This window comes from Penicillium griseofulvum (genome assembly GCF_001561935.1).
Source record: "Penicillium griseofulvum strain PG3 chromosome Unknown contig_79, whole genome shotgun sequence".
Classification (NCBI taxonomy): Eukaryota; Fungi; Ascomycota; class Eurotiomycetes; order Eurotiales; family Aspergillaceae; genus Penicillium; species Penicillium griseofulvum.
Window position 1 is genome coordinate 2,102,250 of NW_024467420.1, and position 25,575 is coordinate 2,127,824.

Sequence of the window (25,575 nt, forward strand, 5' to 3'; positions counted from 1 at the left end):
CTTTTGAGGCCAGAAACGCCTTACAGTGCCACTACATACCACATAGCTTCAAGCTGAACGATTACTTTGGAGAGTTTGAACACAGGCCAATTGGTCAAATACTTGTCATTTCAATTTTCTTCTTAGCTTTGCAATATATCATAATGTATCCAGCTCAGGAGGAATACTGTCAAGAAAAAACTTCATCCTTCTTGTCGAACCACATCATCTCCTTCAGCATTTCCTCTAAACGCAGACCCAACCTTGTAACTTGGGCATCTTCTATTACAAACTCCGCTTTTACGATGTCATCACTACCATCGAGCCAATCAGTAAGACGAGCATCGAATTTTCGGTCATTGGACACATGTTCGAATTTCAAGGTAAACCCCATTGAGCGATCTGTAGCATCGACGAACAGCGCATCATCTCTGATTTGAACCAGTAAGTTATGATACCCAGGATTCCAGTAATTGCCAACGTAAGCACTGAGAGGCATTGCCGGGGGCTGAGTATTCCCTTTTGGACTTTGTTCATTCATTTGGCCCTTCTGGATACCTTGGTTTTTCTTCGCTTGGGTTTTCTTTTCCTGCTTTTTCTTCTCCTTCTTTTCCTGATTCTTACTCATTGGATTTGCATCTTTCGGCTCGGCCTCGGTTTTGGGGCGAATATCAACAGGTCGTGCGGCTTTGCTTTTGCTGTCTTGAGGTCTTTCGTCCGTGACTCCAAGGAGATTGTCAATTAACTTTTGGCCAAGGGTCGTCGCAATGCCATTTACCCCATCTGAATTTCCCATAATCACAGCACCGAATGCGAAATCAGGGAGAAAGAAGAAGCGACTTCCGAATCCAGAGAATAATCCATTATGGCCGACAACCATATGTCCCTTGTAAAAGTAGATATCCAGGCCAGCAGCGTATGCTACCGGTGAGGTGTGCCGCTTCCGTCTTCCTGGGTTTGGATTCACAAAAGTTCGCAGGCGAGTGAGCCCTTCATAAACATTTTTATTGATAGGGTCTTCGCGATTGATAAAAGCCTTGACAAATTTGATGAAGTCGTTCACACTCGAAATGATAGACCCTGCACCTTGGCCTTCTGGGTAGTCTGAATTTTCTAACCCACGATATGTTGAGTCGGCTCTTTTCCATGTGTAGCTCGTTGCCATGCGGGATTCAAATCCTTTTGATCGTGCGCTGCTGGGTTGAAGAGTAGTTGATGACATGTCCAGAGGCTTGAAAAATCGCTCTTCGAGGAATGTACCAAAATCCTGTCCACTCTTAACTTCTACAAGATGGGTTGCCACTGTATACATCATGTTGCAGTAAATATACCTTGATCGAATGGGAGCAGCGACAGGGAGATTCCTGAGGTTTCTCGTAATGGATCGAGCATTGTCTGGCTTTGCCGCTCGCACACTCATATACGAATCGTCATGGCTGACACAATATCATTAGTCTTGAACTCATGGAATTTAAAAAGATATCAGCCCACCTAGCCATTCCACTTCTATGACTTAAGATGTCTTCCACAGTGACTCCTTCTGTGTATCCTTCTCCAGACATGACAAAGTCTTCGGGGAGAAGAGACGACATTACGGTATCGTACTGAATATCCGGGAACATGTCATTATCGTCGACTAGCAATCCCACCGCCGCAGCAGTGAGTGATTTAGAAGACGATGCAATGTCAAACAGCGTATCTGCTGTGCAAGGTATTTCGGGATCCAGGCTCGCATATCCATATCCCGCAGAGACAATTTCATCATTGTGTATGATTGCAATCGCCAGACCTGGGACATGCTGCTGCTTCATCAACTCTGTCACATATGACGCAAACCCTGCCGAGTGAAAAAGATCCATCTTTGACGAATTACCAGTGTTATGGAATGCCACTGTATAGGCCTATTCATGTAGGTTCCAGACAGTTTGCGGGAAAATACCTTTCCCTTGAAATGACAGGTGCCTAGCATGAGAATGGGGGCCGGGGGCCTGATTATAGCTTGGTCAGCTGCGAAGCTTAGTGTGCATGCCAAGTATCTCACAATGTTGGGGCCAGAGGTACTTTGGCCTACAAGGTCCTCACTGGCAAACATACATAAAGACATGTCCCGTAATTTAGAGAGTCAATTCTATTAACCTCTATGAAAATGTATCTTTGCGATTCACAGTGTAGATCTAATCGAAGACGATGGCAGCCTTGATAGCAGTTTTGTTGCGCATCGCCTCAAGACACTCCTCCCACTGGTCGATCTTGTACACCTTGTTCACAATGCCGTCGACCTTTACCTTGCCCGAGTCAAGATAGTCAACCGCAGCGGGGAACTTGTAGGTCTCAGAGAAACTGCCGAGAATAGTAATCTCATCACCAACTGGAAGGAAATCAGCAAAAAACTCAACAGAAAGCGACAAGAGAAACTTACAGATCTTAGCCGGCGACCACGAGACCCGAACCTCACTCGAATACACGCCATACACCACCAGCTTACCACCACGACGAACATAGTTAATCGAGTCCTCAAGAATCTTCTGGCTGCCAGTAGCCTCAACGACAATATCAAATCCATATGGGTTCTCAGCCTTGAGAGCATCGAATTGAGCCTGGGGACTCTGGCGCGACAGCTCAACGTACTTATCACCAGCACCAAGCTTCTGAGCCAAATCCATCTTCAGACCTCCAGGAGCAACAACAACGACATTGCAACCACCGTTCTGGCGCAGCATCTGAGCCAACACCAGACCAGTAGGACCAGCACCGAAGATCAGCACGGACGAGCCCATCTTCGGGGCGATCTTGTCCAGACCGTGAGCGGCACAGGAGGCGGGCTCGAGGAGAGTCGCGTCAATGTCGGAAAGGTTCTTGATCTTGAAGACTCTGCCGGCTATAGAAACCAAACTCAGAATTGAGAGCTCGGTATGCGTTTGATATGCTCTACTTACCAGGGTAGGCGCAGTACTCAGCGAAGCCGCCGTTCATCGTCACACCGTGGGCCTCGAAGTGCTCACAGAACAGTTCGTCGCCACGGCGGCAGTAGAAGCATGTTCCGCATAGCTCGGAGTTATCCGCGACGACTCGCTCGCCAATCTCAAAGTCTTTGACCTTGGGTCCAATGGCGGCGACTACGCCGACGGTCTCGTGGCCGGGGATCAGAGGGAACTATGGACTGGTGAGCATATCAATGCATTGGTGCTTGGTATGGTGGGAAGATGTACCTTGGCAATGAATTCACCCTCGTGAATGTGCAGATCAGTGCCACAAACACCACAGGCCTTGACCTTGATCTAGTTGTTGGGGGCTTGGTCAGTCAGATTCCATGCAAATTCATGGACGGCTTCGTACCAGGACATCGTTCTCACGGAGCTCAGGCACAGGGACCTCAACAATCTTGTGCTTCTTGGGCTCTGAGTATTGCAGAGCACGCATGGTCTTGGGGATGGGGGCCGCCATGGTTGGAGGGGTGTGTTAGGGAGAAGAGAAGGGAAAGATTGGTGAGATACCAAAATTGTGAATTGGAAGAGGGGTGAAAAAAGATGATCAAATCATATAAATAGCTTAGGAAAGAGGGGCTTGTCCCAACATGTCTCGTCACAACGCCCCATGCCGCATACTCAACGCCTCAGACGAAGTATACAGATCAGCAATTCAATGTGGGTCGATATCGGCGTTATTTTCTTGCATTTGACTCCACTAATATGGAAGATCGTTATCTCTATATATGATTTATAACATCTTCGACTCTCAATCATCAGATATGGCGGTTTATGTTTACGTTTGCGCCAAGTGAGATCCAATCGGGAGAACCCCGCGGAGCTCAGGAGATTGTCCTATATTTCAGCGGCCAGATCTTGTATAGATCCAGATTGATCTTGATCTTTTCTTCAATGTGTCATTTCTTATTGCAATTATCACCTCAATAGATGTGAACATCTTGCAATTACCTCACTATCTAGATTCCCCAAAGCACCGGGTACCTGTCAGCACCGATATCCCAAACAACCCAAACCCGAAAAAGCAAAGTCTCTTCCCACCTGACTCAATTCCTCGGAAGCGAAAAACCAAAACAAAGTCCCAATCTTACAGCCCCAATCTCACCGCTCCATTTTCCGCGGCACCCGCCATAGTGAAAGAAGCAACTCCAAATCAACACCGAAACCAGATTACGCGGGGATATTACCGATAGCTTAATGTTAAATCCGGGGGCTGTGAGATCTATCGAATGAGGCGTCCAAATCGACGAATCGAGACGCATGTGCTAGATATCTCGACCGCTGTAGGAGCGGGGAATGGCTCTATCGTACATGCCCTGGCTCAATCGGCGAGTTATGGGATGTTATCGGTGACTTGAGGGTGCATGGGCGTTACGACCGGATATGCAGCCACGTTCTTGGCTTTGTGCTGGGGTTTTACCCCGGATTGAGGGGGATGCTACGGAGTACATCTTAGACGGATTGTAGGACTTCGCTATTTGTCTTGGCGGTCTATTTGCACTTTGCGAACTCGATTGGCTCTATTCCATGCGGAGTACTTCGGTGATTGACTTGAATCAGGTGCGTGTACAACACGGATTTACTAACCTATACTTCAGTTGGTCTTCCGATAGAATGAAATAGCTGGGGAATTTATATTTGCAGGCAAATCAAAGGAAGAAATGGAGTACCTTCAATTACTTCATATTTTTAGTCGCTCGGCCAACTGGCGGGCGAAATGACCATATTTCAATGAACTCGAATATGATACATGATTTTGGTTATGAAACAGGTGTAATATAAGGAGAACAAGCCATTCTCAGGGAGGAATATCTAGCTGCAATAGCCTCGTCTATAGATATGCTTTGGCGATGAATTTAGGGAGCCTGGTCATATCCGATTGTTGAGGAGAAAATGTGGGGTAGAATTATAGTGAAGATCAACATTATGTCTAGCTACATACGGCAAATTTATACAAAAGCCGATACTTGAAGTATACATTTGGACTCTAATAAATACATCTTTACCACCACCAGAGGTTAGGTATTTTCAAGTAGCACAAGCTCGAGTCAGTGTTTCCAATTCGAGGTTTTGAATGCATGTTGGGATATATATTTCTGAGGTGTCTTCCTCTTTCTACATGTTCATTACAAGCGCCATGTAAGTATCAGGATAAGTATTCACGTTGATTAAGATATATGTATGTGAAAGGATATTTAAATGCATCATCTTATTCCACATGGAATATGCATCTGTCCGGTGCAATCGCTTTTTACCGCTTAGTGCTATTCTTGAGCATCTCTTCCAAATGCTACAAGCCAAGTTAGTCATATGATATCTGATAGACGCAACTCATGCTTACCTGCTTCTGTTCAACTGCTAATTTGCCTTGGGTATCCTGTTTACGGTTAGCCCTTGTTCACCAGAACACAAAGACAGCAACATACGCTAATGATGGTTAAAATCAATGAATAATTGTTGAAGAGGAAACGCTCTCTTCGCTTTGCGTCTGTGCCGTTGCGACTCAATTTTACCAAAAGAGCGTCGAATTCAGCAGTCAACCGGGCCAGACTGTTGGACACCGGCTCATCATCACCAGCATCGCTGCTGAGCACGAGGATTCCATGAAGAAGTTGTCCAAATCTTTGAGTCAAGAAGTGGGGTGCCGAAGACTGCTTCAGATCGTCTCCACCTGCAATCGAAAGGGCGGAGATGGCACTGCGCCCAGTGTTGGATCCAACTCGCTTGAGCGAGTCGCCATGGTGATCCATAATCACCTGGAAGCGCGGCCAAAGCTGCATGTTGGTTCCATTAACATAAGAGTCGGCAACGGGCACCTTTCGACGCTGAAGCTCGAACGCGGAATGTTGGTTTAGGCGGACACACATGAGGACACCCAGAGAATCTGTGGTGTGCTCGATTAACTTCTTCGTCTGGCCCTGACCAAGGGCAAAGACCTGCTGGAATATATCCGCGGCAATCCGAGAAATTTGATGGAAGGTCTTTGGGGAGAAAAACTCAGTCAAGAAAGAGTACTCGGCACACACGTTGTCCACCAATGCGAGGTTGAAGCTTCGGAACGGAACTTCGATCCCATGGTAGGCATTGTCCTCTTCGGCCACGTATGAGGATAGAGCCTGGATATTACCAGTTCGGAGGACATCAATCCGTCTACCCAGTGAGAAAGGGTCATGTACGGCAGAGCCAGCTCGGCCGCCAGGAATCATATTCCCTAAAATAATCAGTATATAAGTAGCATTGGAAAAGTATAACTCTTACCTGATCGATGTGTAGATGGATCGCCTCCAAGCACCTCGTTTCGGTCAGGAGGATAAACCTTGACCTTATCGAGTGCCTGAAGGTAACGTGTGAAATGAGATGTGTAATACCAGCGCATGGTGTTGATATACGCCTGTGCTATCTCTCCTGCCAGCTTTGGGTGGGCCTTTGAGAGATAACTGTATAGATCTTTAAACTTCACCAGTCGCTGCTGTTGGATAATCTGAGAGTTGATGTTTGGCGATCGCATAGCACGAATCTGTGACACAAGATAGTCTCTGATCCTTTCGACTGCCTTCAGAGATGTCAATACAGATCTAAATAATCTGAATGTAGAATACTCACTTTGGTCTTCACATCGGCCAAAAGGGGTCGTACATCCTCGACGGCTTTATAGCCATTGGCGGAAGCGGCGGCCTTGGCTTCGATATTTGTAGCTCGAGAATCAATCTCGTTCAGTGCACGCACCCAATTCTCATCAATTGGGCCCTCGACAATTGTCCGCACAGCCCTAGGGGAAATACTGATCTCCTCCACGGCGGGTCCTAGCAACCGTTCCACGTTGCGTCTGTTCTCTAGCATCGCGTTCAATTGCGTTGAGCGAGATTGCAAAGTTTCGATCTCCGCAGATACAGCACCCAGTTCATTCTGGAAGTCATTCAAGTACAGCTCGACTGACTTGGACACCTCATCACATCCAGTAATCGATGTGTGTAACTCTTGGAACTTATCTCGTTCTTGCTCAAATTGCTGAACAGTCTGCGCATTTACATCACATTCGCGGGTCTTTTTCTTTGGTGTTAAGTCCTCCTTTTCCACAAACTCCTCGAGACTCAGCCCGTCGAAACGGATAGCCTCCACCAATTGCGCGGGTCGTTCCGGTACCGACGATAGTTGAGGCACATGTTTATCTGTTTGGGTTTCCTTCCCAATAATTTCATTCAAGACTTCCAGCGGATCGGGGACATTGGCTGGTCGAGGTCGTTGAATACTTGTTTGCTTTAAAGGAGAGCCATTGCTCGCCCGTGCAGTTCCTGGAAGAGAGGTTGTAGAGTCGTTGGGGGTCACGAGTAGAGAAGTTGATGAAGTTCTAGATGTTATACTAGGGCGAGTATTGTAGGGACTTGGAGATAGCTGGGAGGATGATCGTCGCGGTAGAGGAGAAAGATTGCGACTATTGGCTCCAGAGGGAGTTGACTGGACTGAAATGCGGTCGCGCCACATTATGGAAAAGGATGAACGGCATGGGAATTCAGAACAAAAAAGGAATTAAGAGTTATACTTGGAAAATCAAATCCAAGTAGAAAAGGATTGTATAGAACAGTTGTAGTCGTTAGGTTGTTTTAGGACACTCGGACACTCCTCCTATATACACTAAACCCAACAAGGTGGACTACCCTCGTCAACCAATCATCATCCAGTAAGCGACCCCGCCACAGCGTCGCCGCCCACGATAGATTTTAGTCGTTTGATTTTCTCTCTCCTCTTCTCTTCATTTTTCCCCTCCCCAAATTCCTTGAAAAACTCCCCTCTTTCAACCCCTCCAAATCTTTTCACCATGTCTGCCGAGGAGGTATGTATTTTCTTTTACAAATTCGAGATTCCCCAATGGCTATGAGAAATTCTCTCACAGCCCCGCATGCGGCTCCCCCTCTTCTTCTCGAGGGCACGAGGCCATGCTGGACTCTTAACCCCGCCATATTGTTTTTTTAAAGCGCTTGCTAACATGTTTCGATGCAGCACGATGTCACTTTCGATTCGGCTGATGCCGGAGCTTCGCTCACCTACCCCATGCAGTGCTCTGCTCTGCGCAAGAGCGGTCACGTTGTGATCAAGAACCGCCCCTGCAAGATCATTGACATGTCTACCTCCAAGACTGGAAAGCACGGTCACGCCAAGGTTCACTTGATCGCCACCGATATCTTCACCGGCAAGAAGCTTGAGGATCTCTCCCCCTCCACCCACAACATGGACGTTCCCCACGTTGTTCGCAAGGAGTACCAGCTCGTGAGTTGTCCTAATTTCATGAAACTTGGATTCTTTGACTGACCAATATTAGCTCGACATCACTGAGGATGGCTTCATGTCCCTCATGACCGACTCCGGTGACACCAAGGAGGATGTCAAGGTTCCCGACAACGAGGTTGGTGAGAAGATCAACCAGATGTTCCTTACCGAGGAGAAGGACTGCAGTAAGTTACAACCATACCAAAATTATCTAATGAATCTTTACTGATATGTTATTAGACATCGTCGTCCTGACTTCCATGGGCGAGGAGGCCGCTATGGAGTGCAAGGAGGCTCCCAAGTCTGGTTAAATTTAATACCTGGATTTATTACCTGTTATGCCAACCTTTATGTTCCACGAGGGCTCAAAGCCCCCCCAAAATTTTATCTTTCATGGTTCAAAGGAGGATACGATTCTTTGAACGATTATGCCCGTTGCTTCAAGATCTGTCCCCCACATAACCTTGGATGTGGGCTGGACCGAGAATTGCTTTGGTTGGCATGATATGTGTTGTCCGAACAGTTCTGAGTCTCAGCATCTCATGATAGTGTGATGAATAAATACTCAATCTTGCTTGACTATTGATGGTTCTAGTAAATTATCAGGTAGATTATAAGGTAGACTAGAAGGTAGATGAATGGATTTAGAGCTAAACTAAATCCTAGTACAAAAAAGTATGCATGTAACCCCAGTAAGCAAATCCTTGTAAAAATAAATCCTAGTAAACACTAATCAATAGAGTACATTGGAAAAAAGTACATACAACATAACAGTTCTATCGTCTCAGATGGTCCATCAATCACAGTGCGCGTATTGCGGGACATGTGGAGCGACAAAATCGGCGGTAGGATTTTTGAGGCAGAAAAAAAGTCCCGCTATCTCGGTATACCAACCCTTCTTTATCAAACCAAGCATGAACAAATCCCTTGGGGATGGAATACGTTACCCGAGGGGTCTGCGGTCAAGAAGGTTGCCGTGAGACCCGATACTATCTCGATAATGGACTTTGGTATTGTCGACGCGGTCATTTGCAGGAGGTATGACGTCCATCGGCTTTCTTGTATCCTATGTCAAGTACACAGCTAATCTAGTTAGGGTGTCCAAATTGCAGAAGATGCCGACGATTTTGGAAATCTAGGCAAAACACATCGCCTGAAGAGAGAAATCAGGGAGAAGGGAAGCAAGAGTATGTAATTAGCAGTTTAAATATCGATCTCGTTTCTGACTTTTATCAATAGCACTTCGTGGCCGTCCGGCCTACACGCTTTTCTTGCAAACATACCAGCTTATCCTTTGGAAACAATGTGATGTCTTGGTTCATGAACATGGTTTCCCAGAGGAACTTGAGGTATGTGCATATGTTGCTTCGTGTGTTCAAGAATAAAAGCTCATTATTCATTAGCTTATTGTTCGCGATCTCTGGGCTCTTCGTCTGCAGGATTTTGAAACGAGAATCACTGAAGCTACTGAAGATGACGATGTTGACACCGAAACTGAGCTGTTTAGCTCACAGCCCGCAGGAGATGAATCTCATGACATGGGATTTAAACCAAACTCCAGGTATCTCGAATGGCCTCGTCTGATTGATACCGTTGCAACATGTTATCTCGCAGCGTTTTTGATGCGGCTCCCTGTCTGTGTCGTTGATTTTCACGAGTATGTATATAGTCCCCTCTAGACAAGCTCAGTTGTTTGCTTCTGGGATGAGTAATACTCACATCTTATAGTATGATAATGCGCCAGAAGATCCCTTACGCCCGGGTCCTGGCAACTGTCCCTCGGGAAATGAGAGATAGGCTTCCGCCAGAACTGACTGCAGTCCTTGAAGCCAATGTGAGTGGTGATTTGACCCGGGAAATCCTTTTTTGGATTGCTCTTGACTAATTTCAACAAAGACGATCCCTGATGCTCAACGGTTCCACCGCAGTGTCCTGGCAATAGTGCTATTCTATCAGAGCCGGTTCGAATTGGAACTTCCCGCATTGAATACGCCCATGGTTCTTTTCCGGCTCCTTAAAAGATTAGCTTTACCAAGTATGAGAGTCAGTTTCTTTCCAGTTGGTCTTAGCTAACAAGTTTTAGTTGAGATATATGATGCAACTAGGGTCTTACAAGAGATGCTAGGCTTCACATTCAAGTATCCAACAGCAGGTTCATACGATGCCCGAAAAAGACAACATCACCTTCCCGACTTGCAATTGATGGCATTAATCATCATTTCTACGAAACTACTTTTCCCACTCGATGGTTTGAAAAGATACCCCACCACAGATAGAGAGCCCGCTACGCAGATTATGGACTGGGACCTATGGGCAAGTGCCCAGAGAACATTGGATCAAGATCACCAATTTGGGGGCAAAATTGGAAAAAAGACCGCCGTTCAGATCACAGACCAAGATGTGTTGGACATGACACCTGCCCAATTAGACGATTACATGGACTGGTACGAAAGCAGTTGGCTAGATACTTCCAAAGCCCCCAGTCACATCGCCGAAATGTTTCCCATCTGCCGAGAAGAGCAGGATATCCAACCAACCTCCACCGCTGCCCCGGGATCACTCTCTACTTCTGCCTCGGCCCCTCCATCTGCTCCTATCCCTGTCCCTGCTCTTGCTCCTGTTCTTCATGAAGATCATGAAACCCCTGGTGCTCCCAATGATGCTCCTGTTCATGCTCCTCCCGAAAGTACTGGGGAAAAGCTCGACAATTTGCTACAAACGGTCATGCAAGTCCTTAGAGTCAGGAGGGTCATCCCTGACGAAGATGACGATCACAGGCGTCCCGGCGAGTGGTATCACCGGTATCGATGGGAATCACATCTCAGTGGCCCCGCACGGACTCTTTACGAGGTGGCAGCCCAGCTGGCTGCAGTCCCATTAAAAACTCTTGTCCGTGCTGTCACAGTTATCGAGTCCAAGATCGCACAGAAAGAAGAAGAGCGACAGAACAGAGAATACTTCGCTAGTCTGGGAACAAAAGGAATGGACACTGACGACAGCGATGCTGACCACACGTATGGAGTAGAGGATTTTGAAGCAGATATGTCCGCGGCAGAGTATGAAGATATGGACGATGATGATTTCATGTCCAATTCAAAGATGTGGTCGACCATCTAGAGGTCGAAAAAATGGAGAAGTCTGCTGTATCATATGCATGGCGTTGGGGCTTTGGAATCATGTATCTGGCGTTCATATTTGTACAACCTTTGATCTTTACATAGCTCAATTATTTGATTTACCAAGGTTGCTGTGCACTATTTTAGTGTTTTCTCGGGGTATTTGTATTTCAGCCGAGCTGATAATCGAGATTTATTGTATTCAAATGATCAAGAAATACCATTGAAAGTAGAAAGCAGCATTTATTTTTAGTAGAACCCAGGGCTACGGAGTATACCTGACGTATGTAGATGCGGTGCCAAGTTATCATTGGCCGGGACGACTGGGGTTGCTTACATAATATACAACGAAAATGGATAGTAACTAGGGCTTAGGGTACCCCGATCGGTCCACCTTTGCTAAGCGAGCGAAATCCTCAAATTGACAATCGACAGCTCCGCCTGGAACACAGCGACCGACAGCCGACAACAACGAAAACTCGCAACCAGTACGTTCCATATACCCCATGAAACAGCATCTATGCATCGCTATGGACTCAGTGAGCTAACATCGTCTTTTTCCGCGCCGTTCCAGTGCAGATGTAGGTCTCTCTAAACCCTCGAATGTCACCGCGAACCACAATCCGATCGCCGATACGACCCAAGCCCATGGAGGAATATGAATATGGACTAATATCGTGCGATATAGTTTCGTCAAGACCCTGACGGGTAAGACCATTACCCTCGATGTCGAGTCGAGCGACACCATCGACAATGTCAAGACCAAGATCCAGGATAAGGAGGGTATTCCCCCTGACCAGCAGCGCCTGATCTTCGCCGGCAAGCAGCTCGAGGATGGCCGCACCCTGAGCGACTACAACATCCAGAAGGTATGAACCGGAATTCAACCTATGTGATTTTACACCAAAAGTGGGGGCGTTATGGTATCTCGGGTGGATCGGATCTCAACTTGCTCTTTGTCCAGAGATGACTCTGCCCACCCCGGATACGCAAGAGGAGGAATCATCGCTTCACTTTATGGTCTATGGTCTGCGAAATGGTGGAACATTCGCTAACATGCGATATCAACTCGTTATAGGAGTCCACCCTTCACCTTGTCCTGCGTCTCCGTGGTGGTATCATTGAGCCTTCCCTCAAGGCCCTTGCCTCCAAGTTCAACTGCGACAAGGCCATCTGCCGCAAGTGCTACGTACGTTTACCCCGCCTTCTCTCCGTCTGCGCCCGAAACTCGTCATGAAACCGCCTTTCGTGGCAAGGCCATCAATTACGTCAACGCATGTACTAACTCGGACCTTTTACAGGCTCGTCTCCCTCCCCGTGCCACCAACTGCCGCAAGAAGAAGTGCGGACACACCAACCAGCTCCGCCCCAAGAAGAAGCTCAAGTAAACGACTCGCTCCTCGGTCTTGTGCTCGGTGTGTTGTGGTGCAGATTCCAGAGATGGGGATTGGCTGGACTTCTACATCAAGAGGATTACAAATGGCGTTAGATATGATGATAAAATCAATGCAGCCACAGTCATACTTTTTCTAGTTGGCTCCTCTCGACGACCAAGTTGCACTCCATGAAATGAAATGTGTAAAATTCAAAAAGTCGAATTGTTTCACGTCTCCCAATTCCGTCTGCGGTAAATACAAAGTACAATACATGCATGCGTTCAATGACACGACTAGAAAACTTGAGCTGCGAAACCCGCTTGCTACCTGAGCAAGAATTTACGGAATGACCAGTATTCCAGATGAAAGCCAAGAGTTCATCCTCCTCCGCTTATGCTCAGAACATCATCCCTTTCTTGTCATCATCCTTGTCATCGTGATCCTTGTCCTTGTTTTTCTTCGAGGCGGGGCTCCCGTGGCTAGTAGATATGTCAGTTCTCAAGGTCAATTCGTTCGTCGGGGACACAACTTACGCAAAGAAAAGCACCTTGATAGCAATAGCCAGTGCCGCATGTAGCACAACAACCAAGATCAAGAGGATCTTGCTAGCCTTGGCATCAGTAGCATTCAAGACCGGGTACAAGTTCCGCAGTAGGAAGAAGACAGAAAATGCAAAACCAACGCCAACAAGCGCCCAGTTAAGCGCAGTCAACGGACTCCAGCTGACCAGTGCCACGGCAATCCAGACCAAATTGGAGTATCCATAGAGAGCCCAGCACTCGATAAGGTCAGCCGTCGAGCTGCCGAACCAACGCAGCGCACCCCACAGGGCAATAGGCAAGATACCCGTGTACCCATAGACCAGACCAGCCGCGCCCGATAGCAATGTGAAATCGTACTCGAAGTGCTTGTCGTCATTGTTCGACAGCCATTGAGAGATAGTGCCCGTCAAAAACAGGATAACCACCACCGTAGTCGCGATCCAGATCGGCCCGTACAGGTCTGCGTTGCCCTCTAGCACATCGAGGAAGTTGCTGCGCGGGTACAGTGTCGCCACGCAGCGGCGGAAGACCTCGTTCGTGTCGACGTCGAAAAATCGCTCGTAGTAGTGCAGAGACCACCAGTTGTGCTTGGTCGGCGTACCGCCAGGGGACCGGTCACGGCGACGCGATGGCCCGCCGCCCAGGAACGGGGCGGAGTCGCCTTGGACTTTGGCGTTTCTCTGGTCACTTTCAAAGTCTGGATTGTAGGATTACCTAGTTAGAGAGCTGGGTTGTAGCATTCGGTTGGGGAACTCACTGGAGGGGTGGAATTCGAGGTCTTCTTGCAGGTCGGTGTGGCCAAGGTCGCCCTGCTGATTTGTTAGTTGAAATTATGTAGTGGTCATTCCAGTGCTCTTGCCTCTGCGTCCACATCTACAACAACATCATAGCCTCGGTTCGCCATTGTGGTTGGTTTTGAAGTAAGCTGTTGGAAGGGGAGTTGTCAAGTGTACACATCAGCTTCCGCAGATAAAGCCACGCGCTCAAGCCACAACTGTGGGTACCACTACGCAGTGTCATACATGAGTATCGAATACATATTATTTGCTATAATTCACTGGGCTTTTTATTATATGTGAATCTTTTAGTTATGTTCTTCGGAAATAAGGATTCTTATTATGGTTCTATCATTTTTCCTCATTATCATACACGTGCAATGGCACCAAGCATCTGCCGTACTTGAGTACACATTGACTTGAAGATTAAATCCACTTTCGGATTGCCTTTTGAATTCGGCCGACATAAGACCAAATCGAGGTGTCGAGCCCTCTCTTGCGGATGTAGAAAGATGCAGCTCCGACCAGGATAGCCAACGCCACAGAGCCCACGGAGCGACGGTGGCTCCATAAGAATTCCACGGCTCTTTTCCTGCGCTCTTCGCTCCGAATCTGTTGGGATTGCTTTTCAAACAAGTATATCGCGTCTTCTGCAATGTACTTGCCATGTGGGTCTCGTGAAGTTTTGAGCACGCTGCACCATGGAATATGTTTCCAGGCTCCAAGTGGCAAAGATTCTGGCGGGTGGTCCTCAAATAGTCGTGCCGCATGCAGAATGTGTCCGTCCAGATCAAGTGGACATGGCAGCTTGGAAAGTGTAAAGTGAAGCATCTCGGGCTCATTCGCTGGAATTTCCAGCAGCTCTTTCTTCCTAGACAGGATCATTGCTGCGAAGAGATAGATTGCAACCACAGGTTCCCGAGCCAAAAGAAAGTCGAAAAGTCGTGAAATATTGCTGTACTCTTGAATATCATGGGCGTATAGTGTCAGTGTAGCTGCGAGGGCGAAAAATGGTTCAATGTTGCCAAGGTGTCGTCTTAGCTCGGGGTCTGTTGTCTCGATGATAGCAGGAATGAGATGGAGATGTTTCACGGCTGGGGACAGCGATGGAAGCATGTAGTCACGTATGCGGAAAAGTGATATCTGTGCAACCGCTGGCGCGGCTTGCTTCTCGCCCAATACCAAAAGAAGAACTTGGACTATGTCGTGATATCCTTGGAAATAAGAAAGCATGGGATATTCCCTTAGCACTTGAGTAATCAGGTTGGATAGCTGCTGTTTCTTTTTCATCATTTCCTCCTCGGGAGCTAAACTCTGTTAACATCCAAACTCATCTTGCACAGAAAGATTGAAGTTCTAATAACTTACCTTTGGGGTAGTAAACGAAAGATCGGTTGACATCGAGTTCTACCTGTTCTTCGTCGGCATGTCGTAAATTTTCAGTATTTGGGACCGTATCAAATTGCCTTTGCTCGTTGCATCGTAACAAAATAGGCCCTATTCACCGGTTAGGCGGGTCCATATGTATATGCATCTTCTTTAGACCAACTCACATGCTATCTGTCTCAAGTCATCTTCGAGTAACCCGCCTTCTGAAGTTGCGTGCACAGCTAAGGCTTCCACATCGCGCACTGCACATGCTTTGCGAATGGCTCTCGCCTTTTGCGCCCGAGCCATCTGCTGTGCCCCTTCATTCAAACTGGACCTTTTGGAGGAGTCTTCTGATGCAACTGCATCCTCAGAGGTAGGATTAATCTCTTCCTTTCCAGTATCTTCCATCCTTTGTCTGCTAAGATGTCGCCTGACGAGGAGATCAAGCAGCTAATGTGCACACACAGAAAAAGAGGAAGGTTCCAGCTCAGTTCTTTCTCGATCTGAATGAAGAAGTGTCACGGTGTGCGTTCTGAATTTAGCTCAACAATATCGAGAGGCTGATCGGATATAGATCGGCTAGAGCTTTTTCACTGGACAACGAAATGACGTGTCTAAAGCAACAACTCGCGACCAACTAGGTGAGATATTTGTCTCAACTTTCACAACTGAGGACTCTTTGAATGTGAACTGATGGATCTCTAGGCACATACACCCAACCTCCACGGGTGTAGGTCTGAAGTCGAAGGCGGGCCGGAGTCCCACTTGACAGCCTTAGGCATCGATCGGCAGCCGCGACATGTTTTCGCCGATAACAACATTCGCTCTGTGCTAGGCTTAGGCACAACGCTCCGGTCTAATAGCTTTGCGCTATTCATCGCAAGATCTTGGACAAATATAGCTGTGTCCGTGCTGTGCGCCCTTGGAAGTTCACAGTTTCTGGGGTTGTGGCATCTCACCGACGGGCGGTGATTGCATAACTCCGGAGTTGGGCTCTTCGAGTTGTCTGCCAGTGACAAGTGCTATATTTGTGATAAAGTGTTGCTTACTAGAGGTTGGAAACAAATGGAGGTTGTGACAAATATTTGCATATATTTGAGGGTTGTTACTGCTGTATAGCATTCAGGCAAGCTGCAAGTCTCACATTGAGTCCCCCATACGTCAGATGCATTGGTTAACAAAGATATCACAGGGCTTGTCCGGAACATACTTGACTGTGAAATTATAGCAGCCTGTACTCTCTCCGCGTTGGGTTGTGTATCGGAAACTCACAGCCAGTATCGCATTTGGCAGTCAATGCATAAAACGCATCGAGATATTCTAACGTTTGAAGTATGAAGAGAAGCTGAACTTCCAAATATCAAGTACTATTGTCCTGTTTCTTGAATGCAGAAAGTCACAGGAAGTTTGGTGCTGCTCAACCAGATCTGAGGGCTTGTTGCGCCTCAGGCCATTGCCTGATCGGCTCTTGATATTGCCCATTGCCTAACTTCCTTCCAACTCATTCCCTTCCAATTCATTCCCTTTCAATTTTGCCTTTCACCTTCTCCGTCTTCCATTTCTCTCTTTGAGTTTCTTCATATCTCTCTACGTCGCTTCGTGTCTTTGACCTTCGAGTCGTTTGCTCTAATCTGTTTTCGGTTTCTTGTGAAACCTGCCTGGTTACTGCAATGGCTGAACAGCCCATACCGCGTTCGACGCGTTTGGTTGGACTGCTTACCCAGCCATTAATCCCCAGCCCTATCATCAACTGGATCCTTCCAGCGCGTCTTCGAGATAAACACCACAACGATGTTGTTTTCATTGGAGAACGACGAATTCAAATCAAGGAGGCTCTACCCAGCGGTCATCTTCAAGATGTTGTCGAAACATCAGATCTCGAAGGCTCGCTTATTGGTGCAAAAGTCATCAATGTCAGCACCCAATTGCCTTGGGAAACTCAAGCTCCAAGTCTAGCTCACCCCTTTGACACAAACAACCTACCTCCCCAAATTCTTTTCCTTGCTACGGATTCAAATGAGCTTCTTTTCATGTACTGCTCAGAAGTGGGAGATGGCCCAGTTGTTTCCTACACTCGACCTCTGCCCCGCGATATCAACATAGCCGACAAGTATGGCAGGCATATTGCTGTTGATCCCAAGTAAGTATCGCACATTTCTAGGCTCAATTGGATGAAAGCTCACACCGTGGTTTAAGATCGCGTGCGGTCGCAGTCAGCGCGTCGCGTGACTTCTTCGGTGTCTTATGGTTAAAATCCCCTGGCGAACTCCAGATGCAAATGATTGAGGGGAAGCTGAACCCACTCTCAAGCGTATGAGCTCACAACCATTTTATCTATCATGTGCCTGGTATTAACACTATTCAAACAGGAGAGCTTCTTCAAAGTGGATGGTGACATACTGTTCATGGAATTTCTTTACCCGAAAGACAACAATGATAAACGGATCATTCTACTGCTTATCGTCCATAAACATAACACAACACGGTCTATGGTCTTTGAATGGGATGGAGCCAGTGTACACAACCGCATGGATCCCAAACGCACCTCAACCTCTCTACCTCAGCAAAACCAGTTACCTAGCATGGTCATCCCTTTGGCCAAAGAATCATCCTACCTCCTGGTCACGACAAATTCCATGGCAATGTACACACCCAATTGTTCGTCTCGTCCGATGCGATACCCGCCGATCCTTCCCGACGCAGAATCATCCGAAGCTGGTCTGTGGACTCGCTGGGCCAGACCTTCGCGGAACTGGATGTACAGTCAGAGGTACGATGGAATCTTCCTTTGTCAAGAAAAAGGCTGGATCTATTATCTAGAGTTTGGCAACGATGGTGAACTCGAAACCCAAACCTCTCTGGGCCAGCTCCACTGCGATGTTGATACGGCATTTGATATTCTTGATATGGGCCATGAAGGTGGTGATTTTATTCTGGCTGCTGGAAGCCAGGGTGATGGTGGGTTGTTTGTCCAGGAGGCACGGGATCACCCTAGGTGTGTTCAGCGATTCATCAACTGGGCACCAGTCCCCGATGCAGCTGTTATTAAAGCAGACCGCCCGTTCGTACACAGACAGGAAATGGATTATGCCCACGATCGACTATTTGTCTGCTCAACCTCTGCTTCAGGCAACGGGGCTATCACTGAACTTCGGTATGGCGTTGAGGCTCAGATTGGAGTCGCGGCTACATTGGGTGGATTTTCCAGCATACGTGGTATGTGGGCTGTGTCACTCGGTTCTAAGGATTCAATCTACCTGGTGGCCTCTGATCCCATCTCCTCGTTGCTTCTATATACGACTCCGGACATGAGAGATGGGATTACTGCGCTTCAGGATGATACAGACTTGGATGTTCAGCAGACCTTGGCAATGGACTGTACACCTTCTGGTGTTATTGTTCGGGTCACAGAAAAGGCTGTGCACTTTTTCGTCCCTAATGATGTCTCTCTCAGCAACTGTGTTCATCATGATCCCAGTGTATTTGTCACATCAGCTATTGTGGATGGCCCAAGTTCCACTATCATCATGACTACAACAACTGAACAGGGGAATTTTCTTCATTTGCTTCGGATAGTCACGACCGGAGGACTTGTCTCTCTATCTAATCATGAGCCTCCATACCCGCTTGAAAAAGAACCCATTTGTATTTCCTACCAGGATTGGGGGCAAGTTGGATTCATTTTCCTTGGCACAGGCGATGGCACAGTGCTATCATTCGAGGTTCACGAGTCTGGTGGGATCAGACAACATGCCGACACTCGTATTTCAATCGATACTGAAGAAGACGTGTCCAAAACGATTGAAAGCCTCGCTGTTATCAGGACTCTCTCAGACGGTAGAATGCACCCGTTCCTTTTCTGTGGACTACGAAGTGGCATACTTGTTCCGTTTGAGATAGATACGGAGGGTGTCAATTTTTGCGGTGACGTTCAATTCGGTTTCAAATGTTAGTCATCTTTGGTTCGAAATATTGTCTGATTTATTAACCAGATGCCTTCTCTTCAGGTTTGAAACAAAGAGCGCCACGCCACTTTGGGGAAACCTCAATCAATCTCAGATCCCATGATACATTTGCGTTGTTTACATGCGGGGATGATTTCTGGCGTGTTGCATATGCCCCAGGTGGCAACGACTGTGACTATTTCCTAAGTCGTGTTTGGATTACAGATCAAAACTGCGTAAGTCACATCCCATATCCTGGTCTGTTGAGGTGTGGCCTAACATTCATGCCAGCCTGCATACTTCCCTACCAGATTGAATGGTTTTGATCTTGTCGATATAAGAGATCAAGAGTCCGGGGTTGTAACTACATACATGTTCTGTTTTGCAGATGGCCAACTTCTCGTATGCTCTCTGGATCAAGAGGAAAAGGCCGTTCCCCGACGCATCGACATTCCCGGAAATCCCAGCAAGCTCACCTATTCCCACCATCTCCGGAGTCTCATTGTTTCATATTCTGTTGTCCAGAATGAAAACCAGGCCAAGCCACTCGATCTTTCTCGCACGGCATGTGTCGAATTTGTGGACCCAGACACACAGTTGCCAGTGGTCCCTAATGATATAGACATGGTAGCTCAGGGTCTTCTCCCCTGGAGACCACATGGAGTTTCTGGTGAGAAAATTACATGTATTGTGGACTGCTTGCCACACAAGGATGGTAACGCATACCATCTTATCGCAATTGGGACTTCAATCAGCCTGCCTCATCAACCTAATAGCCGCCAAGGTCGATTGATGCTCCTACAAGCGTCTCGGGATGTCAACTCTCCTGGGCAGATCACTTGCATTGACAAGCACACGCAATGGTTCAAGGACCCAGTGTATGCGGTGGCGGCTTACTACGATAGCGTGATTGTTGTCTCCGGGAAAATGTTCTTCACTGTCACTTCACGAAACTCTAGAACGAAATGGAATCGAAATATCACCGCGCGTCTCCCATCCCCAGCTGTCGAGATCACGGTGAGAGGGACCATGATCTACGTCACCACCTCGAGACATTCCGTGTTGACCTACAATATTGTGAACGGAGACATCGTGGCAAGCGGCTCCGACCCAATCGCACGTGATGGTTTGTCTCACACTTTGATGCCCGGGTATGGGATGCCCGGGCTTGAACTTCCCGGTTTTGGACTTGAATCGGATCTCCTTTTTGTGAGTACCCGAGGTGGAGCTACCCGGGTTCTCCCAAGCATCCATCAACCGGGTGACCTTGTGCCTTGTGCGACGGCCGATCTTCCCGTCTCTTTGATTAAGCTCAAACAAGGCAGCAAGTGTCCATCTCGGCTGAGGGCTCATACCACCTTTTATGGCTTTGGCATCAATGGGTCTGTCTACCGGCTCTTGCCTCTTGATGCCAGTGAGTGGCGCCTTCTTCAACTTCTGGTCAACATTTGCTTTAGGGATAATGTTATCTGCCCTTCCCTGTCCAATAGACATCGCTACCTTCATGCCATTTCCCAGGTTGAAAAAAGCATGCATATCGATGGTAACATTCTGGTTCGTCTCGTGAGTCACGACTCGAAACATCTGGCTAGGGTTCTTGGGGCATGCAACAGCAATCAGTTCAGGGACCTGACCCCTGAAACAGTGGGTATGTTATTCAAGGCAGTTGAGGACGTGCTTGGGGTCCATGTCAATCATACCCAGGCTCTCTTCACCTGGCTTCGCAATCTACTACACGTTGAGCTTTAAGCTTCAGGGGGGTCAACCGGGGCGAAAAGCTGCAGAGAAGCAAGCTTGGAAGAACATAGCCCTGGAGGAGATGTATCTATGAAATCCATGGATAGCTCAGATTAAAATGTTTGAGTAATGTTTGAGTAATGTTTGAAGTAATGTTTGAAGTAATGTTTGAAGTAATGTTTGAAGTAATGTTTGAAGTTCGTTGTTCTGGTGTAGATTTGCGTATAGACGATATAAGATACCCTAAAAGACAAAAAAAAAACATTGATATATGGGGGACAGCTAGTTCGTGGTCGTGGCAATTTATAGCCCATTGTTCCCCACCGTCCATTGATTCTTCCCGAAATTCTTTTCTTTCCCACACCCCTCCCTAGGCCCACCTTACAGAGAGCTCTATCTCTCGCCTTTCTTTCTGGGGATCGTCCTTTTTGACTTCTGTCATTCTCTCCCTCTTAATACGTGTGCGTATTAATACACCTCGCAAATAACCGGTTAACTCCGTTTGTGCGCCCACCACATTTCTCCGGTCACCACTCCAATCGGATCGCCAAAACCCCAGGAGAAATTTATCACAATGGCGCCAAAGAAGAAGGGTAACAAGAGACAAGAGGAGGACTGGGAGGCCGATCTCGGCGAGTCTGCTCCCGCCGCGGCTCCCGTCGAGCCCCAAGAAGATGCCAACGAGGAGGAGGCACCGGTCGGTGGCCTTATGGCCGCTTTGAGAAAAAACAAGGCCAAGAAGGCTAAGAAGGGCAAGGTCAATAATGATTTTGTCGAGGGTGAGGACGCCGAGGGTGCCGAGGTCAAGCCTGCCGTCGATTTGGCTAGCAAACAGCCTGAGGAGGGTAACTTCGATGATGATGATGATGTTTTCGCTGGAAAGAAGACCAAGCCCATCAAGGAGGTGGCTAAGCCTGTGGTGCAAGAGCCCGAGGGCGAGTTCCGAGTAAAGAGCAAAAAGGAGAAGGAGCGTGAGAAGAAGGAGAAGGAGAAGCAGCGCAAGAAGGAGCAGGTAGGTTTTTACATTCTTCTACGGGCTGGAAATTCTTTCCGGGAGTCGAAATCATATACTAACAAGTTTTTTTTCGTCTATATAGGCTGCTACAAAGAAGAAGCTCACCCCTGCTCAAGAAAAGGCCGATGCCAAGAAGACTGCCGACGCTGAGGCCAAGAAGGATGCACCCGCCGCTGCACCCGCCCCAGAGACTGGTGGCAAGAAGAAGAAGCTTCCACCCCACCTAGCAGCTCTTCAGAGACAACAGGAGCTTCTTCGACAGCAACGTGAGGAGGAGGAGCGACTTGCAGCAGAAGAGAAGGCTGCCGCCGAAAAGCAGAGGCTCCTCGATGAAGAGGAAGAGAAGAAACGTGCTGAGGCTCGTGAGCGCAAGAAGGAGAAGGAGCGCGAAAAGAAGGAACAGCTACGCAAGGAAGGTAAGCTGCTTACCAAGGCTCAACGAGAGGCCAAGGAGCGCAATGAATTGCGCATGCAGCAGATGATTGCCGCCGGTGGCAAGGTTGCTGGCTTGGAGGAGGGTGGTGACAAGAAGGCGCGCCCTGTATATGAGAACAAGAAGAAGAGAGCTGGCAAGAAGCAAGAAGAGGACCTTGAAGCCGCCGCCGCTCGTGCCAAGGCTAAGCGGGAAGCTGAAGATCGAAAGAAGCAGGAAGAGGAGAAGGCCAAGGCTGAGGCCGCCGCCGCTGCTGCCGCCGCCGCCGCTCCTGCGGAAGACGCCGTCGAAGACTGGGAGCAGGCTGCCGACGAGGATGTCAAGGACAGCTGGGATGCTGAATCGGATGAGGAAGAAAAGCCCGCTGAGGAAGAGAAGCCTGCTGAGGAAGCACCCGCCCAAAAGGACGAGAAGGATGAAGAGCCCTCCGACTCTGATTCCGAGGAATCATCAGATGAAGATTCATCTGACGAAGAGCAATCCACCAACCAAAGGGCCATTCAGGCGAGAAAGGCCGAGGCTGCGGAGCGGAGAAAGGCCAAGCACGAGGAGGCTCTGGCGGCTCGTTCAAAGGACAATCTCCGCTCCCCTATTTGCTGTATTCTTGGTCACGTCGATACTGGTAAGACCAAGCTGCTTGACAAGATCCGACAAACCAACGTGCAGGAGGGCGAAGCAGGTGGTATTACCCAGCAGATTGGTGCCACTTACTTCCCTGTCGATGCTCTGCGCACAAAGACTCAAGTTGTCAACAAGGATGGCAAGTTCGAGTTCAAGGTCCCGGGTCTGTTGATCATCGATACCCCCGGTCACGAGTCCTTCTCCAACCTGCGATCAAGAGGTTCTTCCCTTTGCAACATTGCTATCCTTGTCGTTGATATCATGCACGGTCTCGAGCCCCAGACCCTCGAGTCTATGCGTTTACTGCGTGACCGCAAGACTCCTTTCATTGTCGCATTGAACAAGATTGATCGTCTCTACGGCTGGAAGAAGATTGACAACAATGGCTTCGAGGACAGTTTGGCTATGCAGAACAAGGGTGTTCAGAACGAGTTCCGCACTCGTCTTGAGGCCACCAAGCTTGCTTTCGCCGAGCAGGGTTTCAACTCCGAGCTGTTCTTCGAGAACAAGTCCCTGTCTCGCAACGTCTCTCTCGTTCCCACCTCCGCCCACACTGGAGAGGGTGTTCCTGACATGCTGAAGCTCTTGACCAGCCTGAGTCAAGAGCGTATGACCAACTCGCTGATGTACTTGTCCGAGGTCGAGTGTACAGTTCTGGAGGTCAAGGTCATTGAGGGTCTCGGTACCACCATCGATGTTATTCTGTCCAACGGTATCCTTCGTGAGGGTGACCGCATCGTAATGTGCGGTCTCAACGGTCCTATTACAACCAATATCCGTGCTCTTCTGACACCAGCACCGCTCAAGGAGTTGCGTCTGAAGTCCCAGTACGTCCACAACAAGGAGGTTAAGGCCGCCCTTGGTGTGAAGATTGCTGCCAATGACCTGGAGCACGCTATTGCTGGTTCTCGCATGATGGTCGTTGGCCCTGACGATGATGAGGAGGATCTTGAGGAGGAGGTCATGAGCGATCTGGAGAATCTGCTGAGCCGTGTCTCAACTGATCAGCGTGGTGTCACTGTCCAGGCCTCCACCCTGGGTTCGCTCGAGGCTCTCCTGGAGTTCCTTAAGGTCTCCAAGATTCCTGTTGCCAATATCTCCATTGGTCCCGTCTACAAGCGTGATGTCATGATGGCCGGCACCATGCTTGAGAAGAGTAAGGAACATGCTGTCATGCTGTGCTTCGATGTCAAGGTTGATAAGGACGCAATGGCCTATGCAAACGAAATCGGTGTCAAGATCTTCACCGCTGACATCATTTACCACTTGTTCGATAGCTTCACTGCGCACCTGGCTCAGATCACTGAGCAGCGTAAGGAGGAGGCTAAGCTTCTTGCTATCTTCCCCTGTGTCATCAAGCCCATTGCTGTCTTCAACAAGACCGACCCCATTGTTATCGGTGTCGATGTCATTGAAGGAAGCCTGCGTCTCCACACTCCTCTGGCTGCGGTCAGGACCAACGCCGCTGGTGTAAGGGAGATTGTTGACATTGGTAGAGTGTAAGCTTTGCTCTCCCTTCATAATTTTTTTTTTCTAATTTCTAACGCTATTTTCACAGCACATCCATCGAGCGCGATCACAAGGCTGTTCCCGTCTGCAAGAGAGGTCAGCCCTCCGTTGCTGTCAAGGTCGAAGGCCCCAACCAGCCCATGTATGGTCGTCACCTCGAAGAGAAGGATCAGCTGATCTCGCACATCTCGCGTAAGAGTATCGACACCCTCAAGGAGTTCTACCGGTCCGAGGTCACTATGGAAGAATGGGCACTGGTCAAGAAGCTCAAGCCTGTCTTCGACATTCCTTGAATTCAGTCTTAGGACTTCCTTCCCGTGTGCGGTGTCTGCAGATCAAGGATTCTCAGCACCGGGCCCATCCCAGCCTTGCGGTACCTGTCCTCGAGCGAACTTAACGATCAAATGCCAGTAAGTGGCGAGCTTTGTTCTCCGTCGGCCCTCATGGCCTTCGGTTCATAGCCTGTTTTGAGGAAATGAATCAAAATCTACTAGGCTTTGACAATTGCTATCGAAATGCGGAAAAGTTATTCTATTTTGATTACGATTTGAACATACAATGAATGACCATGACTTGACGGATGAACAGGGAGAGAAGTCGCCTGTACATGATATAGGAAGAGCAAGGCCTGGTTGATACCAGATCTTTTGTTTCCGTTATAGTGAATTGATTTTATACTATTCAAGTATGCATTAGTGAATAGACATGTCGACTTCCTAATTAATCTTCATCTGTTTTGAAGCAATTTGACCTTCGAAACTTGGAAGAACGGTCTTTCTAGGGCACGGGCCAAATCAAACGGCTGCTTCAGAGAATACCAGAATAGACCAGAGATGACCTATCCAGCCTCGTGTACTATGTACAGTCCTTTTCTTACCCAGCACAGCATCCCATAAACAGCTATCAG

At 48.1% G+C, this 25,575-nt stretch overlaps 9 protein-coding genes across 9 annotated transcripts; 4 read left to right on the forward strand and 5 right to left on the reverse strand.

Moving 5' to 3' along the window:
* Positions 1-169: 169 nt before the first annotated feature.
* On the reverse strand, positions 170-1,838 carry PGRI_006850 (Beta-lactamase-related protein; the record flags this gene model as incomplete). Its single annotated transcript, XM_040788398.1, has 2 exons — positions 170-1,415; positions 1,471-1,838. The coding sequence occupies 2 exons, from the start codon at positions 1,836-1,838 to the stop codon at positions 170-172; spliced, it is 1,614 nt and encodes a 537-aa protein (XP_040652170.1).
* A 315-nt stretch (positions 1,839-2,153) lies between these two features.
* PGRI_006860 (zinc-dependent alcohol dehydrogenase family protein) lies at positions 2,154-3,423 on the reverse strand (the record flags this gene model as incomplete). Its single annotated transcript, XM_040788399.1, has 5 exons — positions 2,154-2,347; positions 2,399-2,857; positions 2,916-3,132; positions 3,189-3,257; positions 3,316-3,423. The coding sequence occupies 5 exons, from the start codon at positions 3,421-3,423 to the stop codon at positions 2,154-2,156; spliced, it is 1,047 nt and encodes a 348-aa protein (XP_040652171.1).
* Positions 3,424-5,214: 1,791 nt separating this feature from the next.
* Positions 5,215-7,445, reverse strand: PGRI_006870 (putative GARP complex subunit (Sac2); the record flags this gene model as incomplete). The annotated part of the gene is made up of 5 exons (XM_040788400.1): positions 5,215-5,253; positions 5,305-5,340; positions 5,390-6,174; positions 6,222-6,516; positions 6,567-7,445. 5 exons carry the CDS (start codon positions 7,443-7,445, stop codon positions 5,215-5,217), a joined length of 2,034 nt encoding a protein of 677 aa, XP_040652172.1.
* A 334-nt stretch (positions 7,446-7,779) lies between these two features.
* PGRI_006880 (Eukaryotic translation initiation factor eIF-5A) lies at positions 7,780-8,539 on the forward strand (the record flags this gene model as incomplete). Its single annotated transcript, XM_040788401.1, has 4 exons — positions 7,780-7,794; positions 7,962-8,228; positions 8,281-8,413; positions 8,469-8,539. The coding sequence occupies 4 exons, from the start codon at positions 7,780-7,782 to the stop codon at positions 8,537-8,539; spliced, it is 486 nt and encodes a 161-aa protein (XP_040652173.1).
* Positions 8,540-9,051: 512 nt separating this feature from the next.
* On the forward strand, positions 9,052-12,732 carry PGRI_006890 (ubiquitin-60S ribosomal protein L40; the record flags this gene model as incomplete). Its single annotated transcript, XM_040788402.1, has 12 exons — positions 9,052-9,252; positions 9,325-9,415; positions 9,468-9,577; positions 9,632-9,885; positions 9,957-10,062; positions 10,125-10,263; positions 10,312-11,332; positions 11,780-11,832; positions 11,889-11,925; positions 12,033-12,213; positions 12,423-12,533; positions 12,646-12,732. 12 exons carry the CDS (start codon positions 9,052-9,054, stop codon positions 12,730-12,732), a joined length of 2,391 nt encoding a protein of 796 aa, XP_040652174.1.
* Positions 12,733-13,117: 385 nt separating this feature from the next.
* On the reverse strand, positions 13,118-14,166 carry PGRI_006900 (Yip1 family protein; the record flags this gene model as incomplete). Its single annotated transcript, XM_040788403.1, has 4 exons — positions 13,118-13,199; positions 13,254-13,959; positions 14,020-14,071; positions 14,140-14,166. The coding sequence occupies 4 exons, from the start codon at positions 14,164-14,166 to the stop codon at positions 13,118-13,120; spliced, it is 867 nt and encodes a 288-aa protein (XP_040652175.1).
* Positions 14,167-14,464: 298 nt separating this feature from the next.
* On the reverse strand, positions 14,465-15,817 carry PGRI_006910 (TBC domain-containing protein; the record flags this gene model as incomplete). The annotated part of the gene is made up of 3 exons (XM_040788404.1): positions 14,465-15,345; positions 15,407-15,535; positions 15,592-15,817. The coding sequence occupies 3 exons, from the start codon at positions 15,815-15,817 to the stop codon at positions 14,465-14,467; spliced, it is 1,236 nt and encodes a 411-aa protein (XP_040652176.1).
* Positions 15,818-17,079: 1,262 nt separating this feature from the next.
* thtA lies at positions 17,080-21,102 on the forward strand (the record flags this gene model as incomplete). Its single annotated transcript, XM_040788405.1, has 5 exons — positions 17,080-17,549; positions 17,606-17,720; positions 17,779-19,357; positions 19,402-19,589; positions 19,645-21,102. The coding sequence occupies 5 exons, from the start codon at positions 17,080-17,082 to the stop codon at positions 21,100-21,102; spliced, it is 3,810 nt and encodes a 1,269-aa protein (XP_040652177.1).
* A 562-nt stretch (positions 21,103-21,664) lies between these two features.
* On the forward strand, positions 21,665-24,961 carry PGRI_006930 (putative mitochondrial translation initiation factor IF-2; the record flags this gene model as incomplete). The annotated part of the gene is made up of 3 exons (XM_040788406.1): positions 21,665-22,102; positions 22,188-24,658; positions 24,718-24,961. 3 exons carry the CDS (start codon positions 21,665-21,667, stop codon positions 24,959-24,961), a joined length of 3,153 nt encoding a protein of 1,050 aa, XP_040652178.1.
* Positions 24,962-25,575: the final 614 nt, after the last annotated feature.